A 20000-nucleotide genomic window follows, 5' to 3' on the forward strand; every position below is an offset into this window, starting at 1 on the left:
CTAGTTTAGGAGAGAGAGAATAGCATTATAGCTGTGGAATAGTTTAAGAGAGAGAGAGTAGCATTATAGCTGTTGGACTGGTTTAACAGAGAGAGAGAGTAGCATTATAGCTGTTGGACTAGTTTAACAGAGAGAGTAGCATTATAGCTGTTGGACTAGTTTAACAGAGAGAGAGAGTAGCATTATAGCTGTTGGACTAGTTTAACAGAGAGAGAGAGAGTAGCATTATAGCTGTTGGACTAGTTTAACAGAGAGAGTAGCATTATAGCTGTTGGACTAGTTTAAGAGAGAGAGTAGCATTATAGCTGTTGGACTAGTTTAACAGAGAGAGAGAGTAGCATTATAGCTGCTGGACTAGTTTAAGAGAGAGAGAGTAGCATTATAGCTGTTGGACTAGTTTAAGAGAGAGAGAGTAGCATTATAGCTGTTGGACTAGTTTAACAGAGAGAGTAGCATTATAGCTGTTGGACTAGTTTAACAGAGAGAGAGAGTAGCATTATAGCTGTTGGACTAGTTTAACAGAGATAGTAGCATTATAGCTGTTGGACTAGTTTAACAGAGAGAGAGTTGCATTATAGCTGTTGGACTAGTTTAACAGAGAGAGAGAGTAGCATTATAGCTGTTGGACTAGTTTAACAGAGAGAGTAGCATTACAGCTGTTGGACTAGTTTAACAGAGAGAGTAGCATTATAGCTGTTGGACTAGTTTAACAGAGAGAGTAGCATTATAGCTGTTGGACTAGTTTAACAGAGAGAGAGTAGCATTATAGCTGTTGGACTAGTTTAAGAGAGAGAGAGTAGCATTATAGCTGTTGGACTAGTTTAACAGAGAGAAAGTAGCATTATAGCTGTTGGACTAGTTTAAGAGAGAGAGTAGCATATAGCTGTTGGACTAGTTTAAGAGAGAGAGTAGCATATAGCTGTTGGACTAGTTTAAGAGAGAGAGTAGCATTATAGCTGTTGGACTAGTTTAAGAGAGAGAGTAGCATTATAGCTGTTGGACTAGTTTAACAGAGAGAGTAGCATTATAGCTGTTGGACTAGTTTAAGAGAGAGAGAGTAGCATTATAGCTGTTGGACTAGTTTAACAGAGAGAGAGTAGCATTATAGCTGTTGGACTAGTTTAAGAGAGAGTAGCATTATAGCTGTTGGACTAGTTTAACAGAGAGAGTAGCATTATAGCTGTTGGACTAGTTTAACCGAGAGAGTAGCATTATAGCTGTTGGACTAGTTTAACAGAGAGAGTAGCATTATAGCTGTTGGACTAGTTTAACAGAGAGAGAGTTGCATTATAGCTGTTGGACTAGTTTAACAGAGAGAGAGAGTAGCATTATAGCTGTTGGACTAGTTTAACAGAGAGAGTAGCATTATAGCTGTTGGACAAGTTTAACAGAGAGAGTAGCATTATAGCTGTTGGACTAGTTTAAGAGAGAGAGAGTAGCATTATAGCTGTTGGACTAGTTTAAGAGAGAGAGTAGCATTATAGCTGTTGGACTAGTTTAAGAGAGAGTAGCATTATAGCTGTTGGACTAGTTTAACAGAGAGAGAGTAGCATTATAGCTGTTGGACTAGTTTAAGAGAGAGAGAGTAGAATTATAGCTGTTGGACTAGTTTAACAGAGAGACTAGCATTATAGCTGTTGGACTAGTTTAAGAGAGAGAGTAGCATTATAGCTGTTGGACTAGTTTAAGAGAGAGTAGCATTATAGCTGTTGGACTAGTTTAACAGAGAGAGTAGCATTATAGCTGTTGGACTAGTTTAACACAGAGAGAGAGAGTAGCATTATAGCTGTTGGACTAGTTTAACACAGAGAGAGAGAGTAGCATTATAGCTGTTGGACTAGTTTAACAGAGAGAGTAGCATTATAGCTGTTGGACTAGTTTAACAGAGAGAGTAGCATATAGCTGTTGGACTAGTTTAACAGAGAGAGTAGCATTATAGCTGTTGGACTAGTTTAACAGAGAGAGTAGCATATAGCTGTTGGACTAGTTTAACAGAGAGAGTAGCATTATAGCTGTTGGACTAGTTTAAGAGAGAGAGAGTAGCATTATAGCTGTTGGACTTGTTTAACAGAGAGAAAGTAGCATTATAGCTGTTGGACTAGTTTAAGAGAGAGAGTAGCATTATAGCTGTTGGACTAGTTTAAGAGAGAGAGTAGCATTATAGCTGTTGGACTAGTTTAAGTGAGAGAGAGTAGCATTATAGCTGTTGGACTAGTTTAACAGAGAGAGAGTAGCATTATAGCTGTTGGACTAGTTTAAGAGAGAGAGAGTAGCATTATAGCTGTTGGACTAGTTTAACAGAGAGAGAGTAGCATTATAGCTGTTGGACTAGTTTAACAGAGAGAGTAGCATTATAGCTGTTGGACTAGTTTAAGAGAGAGAGTAGCATATAGCTGTTGGACTAGTTTAACAGAGAGAGTAGCATATAGCTGTTGGACTAGTTTAACAGAGAGAGAGAGTAGCATTATAGCTGTTGGACTAGTTTAAGAGAGAGAGAGTAGCATTATAGCTGTTGGACTAGTTTAACAGAGAGAGTAGAATTATAGCTGTTGGACTAGTTTAACAGAGAGAGAGTAGCATTATAGCTGTTGGACAAGTTTAAGAGAGAGTAGCATTATAGCTGTTGGACTAGTTTAAGAGAGAGTAGCATTATAGCTGTTGGACTAGTTTAACAGAGAGAGAGTAGCATTATAGCTGTTGGACTAGTTTAACAGAGAGAGAGTAGCATTATAGCTGTTGGACTAGTTTAAGAGAGAGAGTAGCATTATAGCTGTTGGACTAGTTTAACAGAGAGAGAGTAGCATTATAGCTGTTGGACTAGTTTAAGAGAGAGAGTAGCATTTAGCTGTTGGACTAGTTTAACAGAGAGAGGGTAGCATTATAGCTGTTGGACTAGTTTAAGAGAGAGAGAGTAGCATTATAGCTTTTGGACTAGTTTAAGAGAGAGAGAGTAGCATTATAGCTGTTGGACTAGTTTAAGAGAGAGAGAGTAGCATTATAGCTGTTGGACTAGTTTAACAGAGAGAGAGTAGCATTATAGCTGTTGGACTAGTTTAAGAGAGGGAGTAGCATTATAGCTGTTGGACTAGTTTAACAGAGAGAGAGTAGCATTATAGCTGTTGGACTAGTTTAACAGAGAGAGAGTAGCATTATAGCTGTTGGACTAGTTCAAGAGAGAGAGTAGCATATAGCTGTTGGACTAGTTTAAGAGCATTGGGTGTGAGATGCCACTGCAGTAGATAGCAGCTGTTTTCTGGGCTCCTGACAAATTCCGCTATTATCTGTGTTTTATTTTACGCTGACCTTAATTTTTTGGGTACATAATGTCGCCGCCATAATTTCCTATGACCGAAAACAGCTTCTCGACATCAGCACAACTAACCTCCATTTGGATGACAATATCTATTTCAATGAGTCGGCAGGTCTGGACGTTTCGCTTACTCCCAGACCAGGCCCTTATCCCTGGGACTCGAAAGAGGAAGAGACGGCACAAGAGAGGCAGACAAGCCGCTAGTCAGATGTGGCAGGGCTTGTGAACTATCATGGACTACAAAGAGCTGGCCAGTGACTGGAAGCTACCAAACGAGATAAATGCCTTCTATTCTCGCTTCAAGTCGAGCAACACTGAACCATGAATGAGAGCACTAGCTGTTCAGGATGACTGTGTGATCACGCTCTCCGTAGCCGATGTGAGTAAGAGCTTTAAACAGGTTAACATTCACAAAGTTCACAGGGCCAGACATATTACCAGGACACAGAGCATACGCTGACCAGCTGGCAAATGTCTTCACTGACATTTTCAAGGTAACCTTCTTAAATGACTATCGCCCCGTAGCACTCACATCTGTAGACATGAAATGCGTTGAAAGGCTGGCCATGGCTTACATCAACACAATAATTTCAGAAACCCTAGACCCACTCCAATTCGCAAACCGCCCCAACAGATCCACAGATGACGCTATCTCACAGATGATGCAATCCACACTACCCTCTGCCACCTGGATAAGGGGAACACCTATGTGAGAATTTTACTAAAGAGTGGCTCCTGTCTGGCCACTCTACCATAAAGGCATGATTGGTGAAGTGCTGCAGAGAGGTCGAAGGAATTGTCTGTAGAGCTCTGAGACAGAATTGTGTTGAGGCACAGATCTGGGAAAGGGTACCAAAAAACCTCTGCAGCATTGAAGGTCCCCAACAACACAGTGGCCTCCATCATTCTTAAATGGAATAATGTTTGAACCACCAAGACTCAGGGGAGAAGGGCCTTGGTCAGGGAGGTGACCAAGAACCCGATGGTCACTCTGACAGAGCTCCAGGGCTCCTCTGCGGAGATGGGAGAACTTTCCAGAAGGACAACCATCTATGCAGTACTCCACCAATCAGGCCTGTATGGCAGAGTGGCCAGGCGGAAGCCACTCCTCAGTAAAAGGAACATGACAGCACACTTGGAGTTTGCCAAAAAGGACCTAAAGACTCTCAGACAATGAGAAACAAGATTCTCTGTTCTGATGAAACCAAGATTGAACTCTTTGGCCTTAATGCCAAGCGTCACATCTGGAAGAAACCTGGCACCATCCCTACAGTGAAACATGGTGTTGGCAGCATCATTCTGTGTGGATGTCTTTCAGCAGCAGGGACTGGGAGACTATTCAGGATTGAGGGAAAGATGAACAGAGCAAAGTACAGAGCGATCCTTGATGAAAACCTGCTCCAGATCATTCAGGACCTCAGACTGGAGTGAAGGTTACCTTTCAAAAGGACAACAACCCTAAGCACACAGCCAAGACAATGCAGGAGTGGCTTCGGGACAAGTCTCTGGAGAGACCTGAAAATAGCTGTGCAGCGACACTCCCCATCCAACATGACAGAGCTTGAGAGGATCTGAAGAGAAGAAAGGGAGAAACTCCCCAAATACAGGTGTGTTTGTAATGTCAAACCCAAGAAGACTCGAGGCTGTAATCGCTGCCAAAGATGCTTCAACAAAGTACTGAGTAAAGGGTCTGAATAGTTATGTAAATATGATATTTCAGTTTTTTTAATTTTTATAAATTAGCTACATTTATAAAAACCCGTTTTTGCTTTGTCATTATGGGGTATTGTGTGTAGATTGATCAGGGAAAAAAACGATTTAATACATTTTTTTTTTAAAGGCTGTAACGTAAGAAAATGTGGAAAAAGTCAAGGGGGTCTGAATACTTTCCGAATGCACTGTAAATTAAAGATTGTCAGGTTTTTGTTTTTCACAGGGTGTTCATTTAATGAATTGTTGTAAATACTTTTTAGTATTTGTGAGTTCAGCATTATTCAACTGCCTGTTGTTTCCTGTATTATATTCAACCACTAGTGTACTGCTGAGCTATACCTGTATGCCATGTGGTGGAGGATGGGAGATACCATATGGTGGATGAAGGGGAGATGCCATGTGGTGGAGGAAGGGAGATACCATGTGGTGGAGGAAGAGAGGAAAATAATTATCATAATAGAACTAACAGCAAGACAAGGGGAGGGAAGCTCAACAGAAACCATGCCAGCCAGTGGATGAATTGAAGTGATTTGCACATTAATAAAGTGATAATTGCTGCATAGAAGCCCACTTTGTGATCTGAAAGGTAAGGTGGTGTTCAGTTTAGATGTTATCTTTGCTATTTTGAAAACGTAGAACTGTTTATGTATTTTATTTTATTTATTCCCCCTTTATTTAACCAGGTAGACCAGTTGAGAACAAGTTCTCATTTACAACTGTGACCTGGCCAAGATAAAGCAAAACAGTGCAACAAAAACAACAACACAGAGTTACACATGGAATAAACAAACGTACAGATGATAACACAATACAAAAGTCTGTATATTCAGTGTGTGCAAGTGTATAAGATCAGGGAGGTAAGTCAATAAATAGGCCGTAGTGGCAAAATAATTACAATTTAGCATTAACACTGGAGTGATAGATGTGCAGATGATGATGTGCAAGTAGAGATACTGAGGTGCAAAAGAGCAAAACTAAATGTATAACAATATGGGGATGAGGTAGTTGGGTGGGCTATTTACAGATTAAGAGAGGACTATGTTGTTGTAATGTTAACAAGGTACCCAGAGCAGTTCAAAGTAATGTTTTCATCTTTTATAAGATAAACAAAACGTGTTTAAGCAGAGGAAATTGTCGAGGAATCAGCTTTGTCTACATAGCGGGGATGAAAACAACATCATTTTGGCTGCAATGATCTCCAAAATTCGAAGCAGTAGGTCATCACACCGTTGACATAGCAAAGGACTCTAAGAGCTTATCGAATCCCATTGTGACGCGGGGACGACGACACTTCAGAGGGGTTGGGTTAAATGCGGAAGACACATTTCAGTTGAATGCATTCAGTTGTACCACTGACTGGGTATCTCTCCTTTCCTTTCCCTTTTCGTCAACGGGACACTATTTGGCACGGGTCCACAAAGAAAAGTTCCACAGCTGCACCATTGAGAGCATCTCGACTGGTTGCATCACCGCCTGGTACGGGCAACTGCTCGACATCGGACCGCAAAGAGCTGCAGAGGGTAGAGCAGGCAGCCCAGTACATCACTGGGGCCTGAACTTGCTGCCATTCAGGACCTCTATACCAGGCGGTGTCAGAGAAAGGCACTAAAAATTGTCAGACTTCAGCCACCCAAGTCATAGTTCACTGTTCTCTCTGCTACAGCATGGCAAGCGGCACCAGAGCACCAAGTCTGGAACCAAGAGGACCTTGAACAGCTTCTACCCCCCCAACCCATGAGACTAAATAGTTAGTTATATAGTTAACCAAATAGCTAGTTAAATAGTTAACCAAATAGCTACCAGACCCTTTCTTTGCATTGACCTTTGTGCTCTAACTCTTTATGTCTCATCACATACACTGTTACTGTCTATTATCTATCCTTTACCCCTACCTACAGTATACTGCTGTTACTGTCTATTATCTATCCTTTACCCCTACCTACAGTATACTGCTGTTACTGTCTATTATCTATCCTTTACCCCTACCTACAGTATACTGCTGTTACTGTCTATTATCTATCCTTTACCCCTACCTACAGTATACTGCTGTTACTGTCTATTATCTAGCCTTTACCCCTACCTACAGTATACTGCTGCTACTGTCTATTATCTATCCTTTACCCCTACCTACAGTATACTGCTGTTATTGTCTATTATCTATCCTTTACCCCTACCTACAGTATACTGCTGTTACTGTCTATTATCTATCCTTTACCCCTACCTACAGTATAGTGCTGTTACTGTCTATTATCTATCCTGCTGCCTAGTCACTGTACCCCTACCTATGTGTACTGTACATACAGTATCTACCTCAATTACCTTGCACCCATGCACATCGACTCAGTACTGGTACCCCAGTGTATTTTCGGCAAGTTATCGTTACTCATTGTGTATTTATTCCTCATGTTATAATTTTTTTAAATATATTTCTCTGTTTTCTTTCTTTCTGCGTTGTTGGGAAGGGCCCAGTAACTAAGCATTTCACTGTTAGTCTACACCTGTTGTTTACCAAGCATTTCACTGTTAGTCTATACCTGTTTGTTTACCAAGCATTTCACTGTTAGTCTACACCTGTTGTTTACCAAGCATTTCACTGTTAGTCTACACCTGTTGTTTACCAAGCATTTCACTGTTAGTCTGTACACCTGTTGTTTACCAAGCATTTCACTGTTAGTCTATACCTGTTGTTTACCAAGCATTTCCCTGTTAGTCTACACCTGTTGTTTACCAAGCATTTACCTGTTAGTCTATACCTGTTGTTTACCAAGCATTTCACTGTTAGTCTACACCTGTTGTTTACCAAGCATTTCACTGTTAGTCTACACCTGTTGTTTACCAAGCATTTCACTGTTAGTCTATAGCTGTTGTTTACCAAGCATTTCACTGTTAGTCTATACCTGTTGTTTACCAAGCATTTACCTGTTAGTCTATACCTGTTTGTTTACCAAGCATTTACCTGTTAGTCTACACCTGTTGTTTACCAAGCATTTCACTGTTAGTCTACACCTGTTGTTTACCAAGCATTTCACTGTTAGTCTACACCTGTTGTTTACCAAGCATTTCCCTGTTAGTCTATACCTGTTGTTTACCAAGCATTTCACTGTTAGTCTACACCTGTTGTTTACCAAGCATTTCCCTGTTAGTCTACACCTGTTGTTTACAGAGCATGTGACAAATAACATTTGATTTGAAGTGTTGGACTAGTTTAAGAGAACGTAGCAAGCAGAAGCAAAACGAAGGACAGCTCTAAGCAGGTAGAGAAATCAAATCAAATAACATTTCATTTATCACATACACATATTTAGCAGATGTTATTGCGGGTGTAGCGAAATGCTTGTGTTCCTAGCTAGAACAGTGCAGTAGTATCTAACAATTCACAACAATACACACACATCTAAAAGTAAAATAATGGAATAAAGAAAATATTTGGGCGAGCAATGTTGTACTGAAGAGGAGATAGTGACGATGAAGAACAGATACAGGACATCCTCTACAGATATCAGAGGGAAAGTGTTTGTAGCTCTAAGCAGGTAGAGATCCAGTTCAGTTTATAGCTTATAGTCTCAACACACACCCACATAGAGAGAGAGACCAGACAGACTTCCACACCTAAACACAGAGACAAACACTGTAAACACACACACCCACATAGAGAGAGAGACCGGACAGACTTCCACAACATAAACACAGAGACAAACACTGTAAACACACACACACACATAGAGAGAGAGACCGGACAGACTTCCACACCTAAACACAGAGACAAACACTGTAAACACACACACACACACATAGAGAGAGAGACCGGACAGACTTCCACACCTAAACACAGAGACAAACACTGTAAACACACACACACACATAGAGAGAGAGAGACCGGACAGACTTCCACACCTAAACACAGAGACAAACACTGTAAACACACACACACACACATAGAGAGAGACACCGGACAGACTTCCACACCTAAACACAGAGACAAACACTGTAAACACACACACACACACTGCACGTACCGTGGTAGGTTGAGAACGAGAGAGGCTGAGGCTGCTGGCTGTCAGGTCCTCCCAACCTCCGTGCCTGTGATGAGGTTCCATGTTCTCCTGATTGTCGCTGGGAGAAGCAGAGGAAGAAGAAGACGAGGCGCAGGTACTGACCAGGTCTGGCAGGCTGGTGGACGGGTACCGCTGGAAATCCACTTCTGACTCTTCCTGGATGAACCAGAGGAGGAGAGGAGAACAGTGGGGGAGTGAGAGTGGAAGGGATGGATGACAGTGTGTGTGTGTGTGTGTGTGTGTGTGTGTGTGTGTGTGTGTGTGTGTGTGTGTGTGTGTGTGTGTGTGTGTGTGTGTGTGTGTGTGTGTTGAAGAGTGGAAGGGACATAAAGTGTGTGTTCTGTGTGTATTTTTAACTTTGTTTCTGAAAGCAAGCCTGCATTTCCCTTCAAGCCGATTAAGATCTCTTGAATGTTTTAGATGTTCCCACAATCACACTACAACCCTTCAACACTAACACACTACAACCCTTCCACACTAACACACTACAACCCTTCCACTAACACACTACAACCCTTCCACACTAACACACTACAACCCTTCAACACTAACACACTACAACCCTTCCACACTAACACACTACAACCCTTCAACACTAACACACTACAACCCTTCCACACTAACACACTACAACCCTTCAACACTAACACACTACAACCCTTCAACACTAACACACTACAACCCTTCAACACTAACACACTACAACCCTTCAACACTAACACACTACAACCCTTCCACACTAACACACTACAACCCTTCCACACTAACACACTACAACCCTTCCACTAACACACTACAACCCTTCCACTAACACACTACAACCCTTCAACACTAACACACTACAACCCTTCCACACTAACACACTACAACCCTTCCACACTAACACACTACAACCCTTCCACACTAACACACTACAACCCTTCCACACTAACACACTACAACCCTTCCACACTAACACACTACAACCCTTCCACTAACACACTACAACCCTTCAACACTAACACACTACAACCCTTCCACTAACACACTACAACCCTTCCACACTAACACACTACAACCCTTCCACTAACACACTACAACCCTTCAACACTAACACACTACAACCCTTCAACACTAACACACTACAACCCTTCCACACTAACACACTACAACCCTTCCATTAACACACTACAACCCTTCCACACTAACACACTACAACCCTTCCACACTAACACACTACAACCCTTCCACACTAACACACTACAACCCTTCCACTAACACACTACAACCCTTCAACACTAACACACTACAACCCTTCCACACTAACACACTACAACCCTTCCACACTAACACACTACAACCCTTCCACTAACACACTACAACCCTTCCACTAACACACTACAACCCTTCCACACTAACACACTACAACCCTTCCACTAACACACTACAACCCTTCAACACTAACACACTACAACCCTTCAACACTAACACACTACAACCCTTCCACACTAACACACTACAACCCTTCCATTAACACACTACAACCCTTCCACACTAACACACTACAACCCTTCCACACTAACACACTACAACCCTTCCACACTAACACACTACAACCCTTCCACTAACACACTACAACCCTTCAACACTAACACACTACAACCCTTCCACACTAACACACTACAACCCTTCCACACTAACACACTACAACCCTTCCACTAACACACTACAACCCTTCCACTAACACACTACAACCCTTCCACACTAACACACTACAACCCTTCCACACTAACACACTACAACCCTTCCACACTAACACACTACAACCCTTCCACTAACACACTACAACCCTTCCACTAACACACTACAACCCTTCCACACTAACACACTACAACCCTTCCACACTAACACACTACAACCCTTCCACACTAACACACTACAACCCTTCCACACTAACACACTACAACCCTTCCACACTAACACACTACAACCCTTCCACACTAACACACTACAACCCTTCCACACTAACACACTACAACCCTTCCACACTAACACACTACAACCCTTCCACACTAACACACTACAACCCTTCCACACTAGCACACTACAACCCTTCCACACTAACACACTACAACCCTTCCACACTAACACACTACAACCCTTCCACACTAACACACTACAACCCTTCCACACTAGCACACTACAACCCTTCCACACTAACACACTACAACCCTTCCACACTAACACACTACAACCCTTCAACACTAACACACTACAACCCTTCCACTAACACACTACAACCCTTCAACACTAACACACTACAACCCTTCCACTAACACACTACAACCCTTCCACACTAACACACTACAACCCTTCCACTAACACACTACAACCCTTCAACACTAACACACTACAACCCTTCCAAAATAACACACTACAACCCTTCCACTAACACACTACAACCCTTCCACACTAACACACTACAACCCTTCCACTAACACACTACAACCCTTCAACACTAACACACTACAACCCTTCCACACTAACACACTACAACCCTTCCACACTAACACACTACAACCCTTCAACACTAACACACTACAACCCTTCCACACTAACACACTAAACCCTTCCACTAACACACTACAACCCTTCCACACTAACACACTACAACCCTTCCACTAACACACTACAACCCTTCCACACTAACACACTACAACCCTTCAACACTAACACACTACAACCCTTCCACACTAACACACTACAACCCTTCCACACTAACACACTACAACCCTTCCACACTAACACACTACAACCCTTCCACACTAACACACTACAACCCTTCCACTAACACACTACAACCCTTCAACACTAACACACTACAACCCTTCAACACTAACACACTACAACCCTTCCACACTAACACACTACAACCCTTCCACACTAACACACTACAACCCTTCCACTAACACACTACAACCCTTCCACACTAACACACTACAACCCTTCAACACTAACACACTACAACCCTTCAACACTAACACACTACAACCCTTCCACACTAACACACTAAACTCTTCCACTAACACACTACAACCCTTCCACACTAACACACTACAACCCTTCCACTAACACACTACAACCCTTCCACACTAACACACTACAACCCTTCCACACTAACACACTACAACCCTTCCACACTAACACACTACAACCCTTCCACACTAACACACTACAACCCTTCCACACTAACACACTACAACCCTTCCACACTAACACACTACAACCCTTCCAAACTAACACACTACAACCCTTCAACACTAACACACTACAACCGTTCAACACTAACACACTACAACCCTTCAACACTAACACACTACAACCCTTCAACACTAACACACTACAACCCTTCCACACTAACACACTACAACCCTTCCACTAACACACTACAACCCTTCAACACTAACACACTACAACCCTTCCACACTAACACACTAAACCCTTCCACTAACACACTACAACCCTTCAACACTAACACACTACAACCCTTCAACACTAACACACTACAACCCTTCAACACTAACACACTACAACCCTTCCACACTAACACACTACAACCCTTCAACACTAACACACTACAACCCTTCCACTAACACACTACAACCCTTCCACACTAACACACTACAACCCTTCCACACTAACACACTACAACCCTTCCACACTAACACACTAAACCCTTCCACTAACACACTAAACCCTTCCACACTAACACACACTCTCCCAAGGAGCTCTGCAAACAGCGCTACGGAAGCAACGTTGAAAGAACATACAGTACAATGCTCAAACAATACATTCTACAATGTTGAGACAATATAGATAGAAAAACATATTGTACAATGTTGAGACAAGGTATTGTAAACTGTAATTGTTTTTGAATGTTGAGACAAGGTATTGTAAACTGTAATGGTATTTGAATGTTGATACAAGGTATTGTAAACTGTAATGGTATTTTGAATGTTGAGACAAGGTATGGTAAACTGTAATTGTATTTGAATGTTGCATCACAGCACCAGCTTTTTGTTCCACCTGTCCTGGTTCCTGGAAGGATGTGGACTGCAGTGTGAGGGAATGGAAGAGGCTCGCCTCGTAGGGGCCATTCCAGACTACTGTCCTGGTTCCTGGAAGGATGTGGACTGCAGTGTGAGGGAATGGAAAAGGCTCGCCTCGTAGGGGCCGTTCCAGACTACTGTCCTGGTTCCTGGAAGGATGTGGACTGCAGTGTGAGGGAATGGAAAAGGCTCGCCTCGTAGGGGCCGTTCCAGACTACTGTCCTGGTTCCTGGAAGGATGTGGACTGCAGTGTGAGGGAATGGAAGAGGCTCGCCTCGTAGGGGCCGTTCCAGACTACTGTCCTGGTTCCTGGAAGGATGTGGACTGCAGTTTGAGGGAATGGAAGAGGCTCGCCTCGTAGGGGCCGTTCCAGACTACTGTCCTGGTTCCTGGAAGGATGTGGACTGCAGTTTGAGGGAATGGAAGAGGCTCGCCTCGTAGGGGCCGTTCCAGACTACTGTCCTGGTTCCTGGAAGGATGTGGACTGCAGTGTGAGGGAATGGAAGAGGCTCGCCTCGTAGGGGCCGTTCCAGACTACTGTCCTGGTTCCTGGAAGGATGTGGACTGCAGTTTGAGGGAATGGAAGAGGCTCGCCTCGTAGGGGCCGTTCCAGACTACTGTCCTGGTGGGGTGGTCTTTTCTAGCACTTTTACAGTCGCAAAAAGCTTCCGCTAGGTGATCCAGCCTACCTATGGAGGAGGAGGAGGAGGAGGAGGAGGAGGAGGAGGAGGAGGCAACGTGCCTGATGAAGAGCTTCAGGTCCGTCTCCTACCCTATCTGACGGACGTTTCTCCCTGCCCGTCTTTATCATCGATGCTCCCTCAGCTCAAGCTGCTGCTACTTACTGCCTTTCTGAACTGCTTCAAAACATCTGAAGCAGTGGAAAACCCTCAACAATGAACTAACTGCCAGATATCATCAACAATTTTTAGCTTTTTTCCAAAGTGACTTAGAGATTATTGATTGGAATGAAAAGCTCTATATAAAATAAATATATTATTGACTGCTGAAACACATTTTGTATTTATTTGTTGTTGTTGGATATTATTACTCTTCTTCTGTAATGACCCATTCACATGCACATTTCTCCGGTGAAATGGTAAGGTTCAGGAGGTTGCAACCTTGCATAACGGTAAAGGCCCAAAAAGACCACACCCTCTCATGTTGTGCCATGCAAATTGAACAGATGGTGGCACTATAACAAGCGATTGAAAATGAAAACTTTGAAAAGTCACACCCCTCATCCCTGTTTAACCTAGAGGCAAATAGGACCTCTCTCCTCACAAGGAACACATTTCCATGTAGGACCCATAAACTCTGGCATGATGGCTTTTCCTCCATTTAGAATTTAGTTAAAAACACTTAAAAACGCTAGTTCTCTGGTACCCAATGACCAGATCTGCATGAAACTTGATATGTGGCATCTATGGACCAAGTTCTCGCAACGCAATACTTTCTAGACTAGTACCTAAAAGAACATTGACCAATAAGCATTAATGTGGGTGTGGTCTGGCATATAAACGCATATTAAATCAGTCATGGATATTCGTATTGTAACAACACTTCGGTACACATGTTCCAAACACTGTGAAGACTCAACATATACAAGCACATTCACATGGACCACACAATGGTGCTATAACAGGCACATGTTTATATCTCTTGATCTGTTTGACTCAAGAGGAATGAAATTTGGCACAAGTGCAGATGGAACCTATAAAGTATAATTCAGTTCGGACCCATAGTCACGCAGTTGGACAGGAAAAAACATTAATGCAAGCTCATTTGGCTCATAGCGGCCATATTGTTTGAGCAAGAACCCAAGAACATTTCACGACGTGCGTCCATAGATGCTATATACCAAATTGGGTCCTTCTGGAGAAGAAGACATTTAAAGTAGTCAACATCATTAGAAATAGTCCAAAATACATCAAAAGCATACTGCATGATCAGTTCGATTTTTAGTTCACAGCTTGAACCCCAACATTGCTGCTTGCAGCTATATTTATTATTATTATTATTATTATGTTGAAACAACGTATTGAAAACAAGGACTATGTATTGTAGAACATTGAAACATATTGTACCAGGCTAAATGCTTAGTGTCCAGTCAGGGAATTAGGGTACCAAGTCCTAACATGCTAATGAGTGTGCTTAGTGATTAGTGTCGGATTCTTCACATTTCTGCTTTTGTCCGCATTGATAATCTCTCCTTTTCCATTTTCCTTCCCTGCTACGCAGCTGTATATTGACATATCAGGTGTTTTGGTGTCGTCTGTTAGAACATGGAGCTTTCCACGTCAATGTTGTTACAAATATGAGTTATTCTCTTTTACTTTGTTCTTCTATGTTAAGCCGGCGTCGAGACAACGTCTAAAAACAGAAGTTGTAAGTCATTTGAAATATGAAGAAGGGCATTTTTTTTCTCTCTCTCTTCAGAATCACAAGAAAGAGCTCGAGAAATACATTCGTTTCGGACAAAAAAGGGCTGTTGTGTTGAGTGTACGTGTGTGTGTGTCAGTGGGGGCTGCTGAGGGGAGGACGGCTCATAATAACGTCTGGAAACGGAGTAAATGGAACGGCATCAAACACCTGGAAACCATGTGTTTGATTTAAATGATACAATTATTCCGTTACAGCCATTAGCACAAGCCCATCCTCCCCAATTAAAGTGCCACCAACCTCCTGTGGTGTGTGTGTGTGTGTGTGTGTGTGTGTACTCACCCTGCTAGCGACGACCAGTTGTACCAGTCCAGCGGTAGAGCGTAGGATGTCTACAGCCTCCAAATGAGACAGGCCAACCAGAGACTGACCGTTGATCATCAGGAGTTCATCACCGGCCTTCAGGCGTCTGTCCCTAACACACACACACACACACACACACACACACACACACACACACACACACACACACACTCACACTCACACTCACACTCACACACACACACACACACACACACACACACACACACACACACACACACACACACACACACACACACACACATTTAATACTTTATGGAAACCACAAATTATGTTTAATACAGATTTAGAATCCCACCTGGACAAAAGGAACACGTGAGAATGTGAGAATGCTATTCATTGACTACAGGTCAGCGTTCAACACCATAGTACCCTTCCTGATGGGCTGCTGGTAGGTAACAATACATCCGCCACGCTGACCCTCAACACGGGGGCCCCTCAGGGATCCATGCTTATCCCCCTGCTGTACTCCCTGTTCACCCACGACTGTGTGGCCACACATGACTCCAACACCATCATTATGTTTGCTGACAACACAACGGTGGTAGCCCTGATCACCGACAGGAGATTGCCTACAGGGAGGAGTTCAGAGACCTGGCAGTCTGGTGTCAGGACAACAACCTCTCCCTCAATGTCAGCAAGACAAACGAGCTGATCGTTGACTAAAGGAAACGGAGGGCAGAGCACGCCCCATTCTCATCGACAGGGCTGTAGTGGAGCGGGTCGAGAGCTTGAAGTTCCTCAGTGTCCATATCACTAAGGAAATAACATGGTCCACACACACCAACACAGTCGTGAAGAAGGCACAACAACGCCTGCTTCCCATCAGGTGGATGAAAAGATTTGTCATCAGCCCTCAGATCCTCAAAAAGTTACACAGCTGCACCATTGAGAGCATCTTGACTGGATGCATCACCGCTTGGTATGGACAGCTGCTTGGCATCCGACAGAGGGTAGTGCGTACAGCCCAACACATCACTGGGGCCGAGCTCGCTGCCATCCAGGACCTCTATACCAGGCGTTGTCAGAGGAAGATCCTAAAAATTGTCAAAGACTGCAGCCACCAAAGGGTGACTTGGAAGTCATAGACTGTTCTCTCTGCTGCCGCACGGCAAGCGGTACCAATGCACCAAGTCTGGAACTAACAGGAGTGACATTGTAGGGTGTGCATAGAAACAGTGCAAAAACAAAATAAAAATGGTCTGTTAGCCATTATGTTATCTATTTAGCAGTCAGTCTGTTAGCCATTCTGTTAGCTATTTAGCAGTCTGTCTGTTAGCCATTCTGTTAGCTATTTAGCAGTCAGTCTGTTAGCCATTCTGTTAGCAGTCAGTCTGTTAGCCATTCTGTTAGCTAATTAGCAGTCTGTCTGTTAGCAATTCTGTTAGCTAATTAGCAGTCAGTCTGTTAGCCATTCTGTTAGCTATTTAGCAGTCAGTCTGTTAGCCATTCTGTTAGCTAATTAGCAGTCTGTCTGTTAGCCATTCTGTTAGCTATTTAGCAGTCAGTCTGTTAGCCATTCTGTTAGCAGTCAGTCTGTTAGCCATTCTGTTAGCTAATTAGCAGTCTGTCTGTTAGCCATTCTGTTAGCTAATTAGCAGTCAGTCTGTTAGCCATTCTGTTAGCTATTTAGCAGTCAGTCTGTTAGCTAATTAGCAGTCTGTCTGTTAGCCATTCTGTTAGCAGTCAGTCTGTTAGCCATTCTGTTAGCAGTCAGTCTGTTAGCCATTCTGTTAGCAGTCTGTCTGTTAGCCATTCTGTTAGCTATTTAGCAGTCTGTCTGTTAGCCATTCTGTTAGCTATTTAGCAGTCAGTCTGTTAGCCATTCTGTTAGCTATTTAGCAGTCAGTCTGTTAGCCATTCTGTTAGCAGTCAGTCTGTTAGCCATTCTGTTAGCAGTCAGTCTGTTAGCCATTCTGTTAGCTATTTAGCACTTATGGCTTGGGGATAGAAGCTGTTCAGGAGCCTGTTAATGTCAGACTTGTTGCTCAGGTACGACTTTCCGTGCGGAAGCAGACAGAACAGCCTGTTCCCTGTAAATGGAACGACAGACTAGCCAGTGAAACACAGCCATTATGGATACTGAAGATATGAGTCATGTCTGCTGTGTGTGGCGATGTGTGTGTGTGTGTGTGTGTGTGTGTGTGTGTGTGTGTGTGTGTGTGTGTGTGTGTTGGAAAGATATTAAGCAGAACGGACGCTGAGGAGAACAAAGAAAGAGCTGGCCTCTGTTACTAAGATCAGATAGAGACAGCACACACACACACACACACACACACACACACACACACACACACACACACACACACACACACACACACACACACACACACACACACACACTCGCATACGCACACACGTACTCACACACACACGCACACCCAAACACATATACACACAAATACACATGGGGTTGTGAGCTCACAGATAATATAATATTTCCAGCAATCATTTACCCCCCGTTGTGTTTTTCTAAGTGGCAAAATTATTATAATTTTTTTTAATGAAATTGCTCAAATCTTTTCTAGCTTGTATATCTATTGAAAACAGGGTTGATCTGCTACAAACCACCAGAACATGACCCGAAACAGTAGAACCAGCTCACCTGTTTCTACACTAGGATTTGACTGTTAGATATTCAATGTCTCTTTTGAAAAACAATATGAACCATATTAAAACATGAGTTCAGTTCACGTAACATGGTTGACTTTTAAAATGAGGGACAGGAGTAAATGAATCACTAATCACATGAAGTAAATAATGATCTTACGATATGACTTTGTCAAAGCAACACAATAACTAGAGTTTACAATGACGGTGAAACTTGGGAGACATTTTTGGGTTAAGTGAGATGAAATCTCCCTAGAAGTGACACAGGGCTGACAGAGGGACATGTAAAAAAAAAATGCTGAATTTTGGCACATTAGCGAGTCTTTATTCATATTAAAAATGAATTATTGTATTATCCATGTCGTCTATATTAAAGGGCACTTCATCTAATATAACAGGCTTTTCAAATTCTATATTGGTGCATAATTTCTACTTAAAATATCAAAGGGATGCAAAAAAGGCACTCTTTTTGTGGAACGCCCCATTTACTGATAAACAACCTCTTGAAACACTTCATTGCCGTATTGTAGATCGTAGCTCACCACTAATACACAGTAATTCTCCCCTTTTCAACATTCAGACATGAGAGTATTAGAAGCTGCGTCCCTAAAGTGGACGTGGTCACAAGACGTTTTACATGATTTCCTATTGGCCAAGGCTCAGACAGGAGTGTGTCTTTTAAAGATAAATTAGGCTGGTTGAGAGGACTCAGACACCATGTGATTGGTTGAGAGCATTCAGACACCATGTGGCTGGTTGAGAGAGACACCATGTGACTGGTTGACAGCACTCAGACACCATGTGGCTGGTTGACAGCACTCAGACACCATGTGGCTGGTTGAGAGGACTCAGACACCATGTGATTGGTTGAGAGCACTCAGACACCATGTGATTGGTTGAGAGCACTCAGACACCATGTGACTGGTTGAGAGGACTCAGACACCATGTGGCTGGTTGACAGCACTCAGACACCATGTGACTGGTTGAGAGGACTCAGACACCATGTGATTGGTTGAGAGCACTCAGACACCATGTGATTGGTTGAGAGCACTCAGACACCATGTGACTGGTTGAGAGGACTCAGACACCATGTGACTGGTTGACAGCACTCAGACACCATGTGACTGGTTGACAGCTCTCAGACACCATGTGACTGGTTGAGAGGACTCAGAGTCCATGTGGCTGGTTGAGAGGACTCAGACACCATGTGACTGGTTGAGAGGACTCAGACACCATGTGACTGGTTGACAGCACTCAGACACCATGTGACTGGTTGAGAGGACTCAGACACCATGTGGCTGGTTGAGAGGACTCAGACACCATGTGACTGGTTGACAGCACTCAGACACCATGTGACTGGTTGAGAGAGACACCATGTGACTGGTTGAGAGGACTCAGACACCATGTGACTGGTTGAGAGGACTCAGACACCATGTGACTGGTTGAGAGCATTCAGACACC

General features: G+C 43.1%; 1 protein-coding gene across 8 annotated transcripts in view; it reads right to left on the reverse strand.

Moving 5' to 3' along the window:
- The window catches only part of LOC106570928 (PDZ domain-containing protein 2), a 241900-nt gene that overhangs the window by 92347 nt on the left and 129553 nt on the right, over nt 1-20000 (reverse strand). For all 8 annotated transcript variants that reach the window (XM_045695434.1, XM_045695431.1, XM_045695433.1 and 5 more), the window contains 2 exons: nt 15891-16023; nt 9040-9234 (listed from right to left, as the gene is read on the reverse strand). In XM_045695434.1, the coding sequence (XP_045551390.1) occupies nt 9040-9234; nt 15891-16023 (328 nt within the window). The remainder of the gene's footprint in view (nt 1-9039; nt 9235-15890; nt 16024-20000) is intronic.

Source organism: Salmo salar, chromosome ssa15, assembly GCF_905237065.1.
Source record: "Salmo salar chromosome ssa15, Ssal_v3.1, whole genome shotgun sequence".
Taxonomy (NCBI): Eukaryota; Metazoa; Chordata; class Actinopteri; order Salmoniformes; family Salmonidae; genus Salmo; species Salmo salar.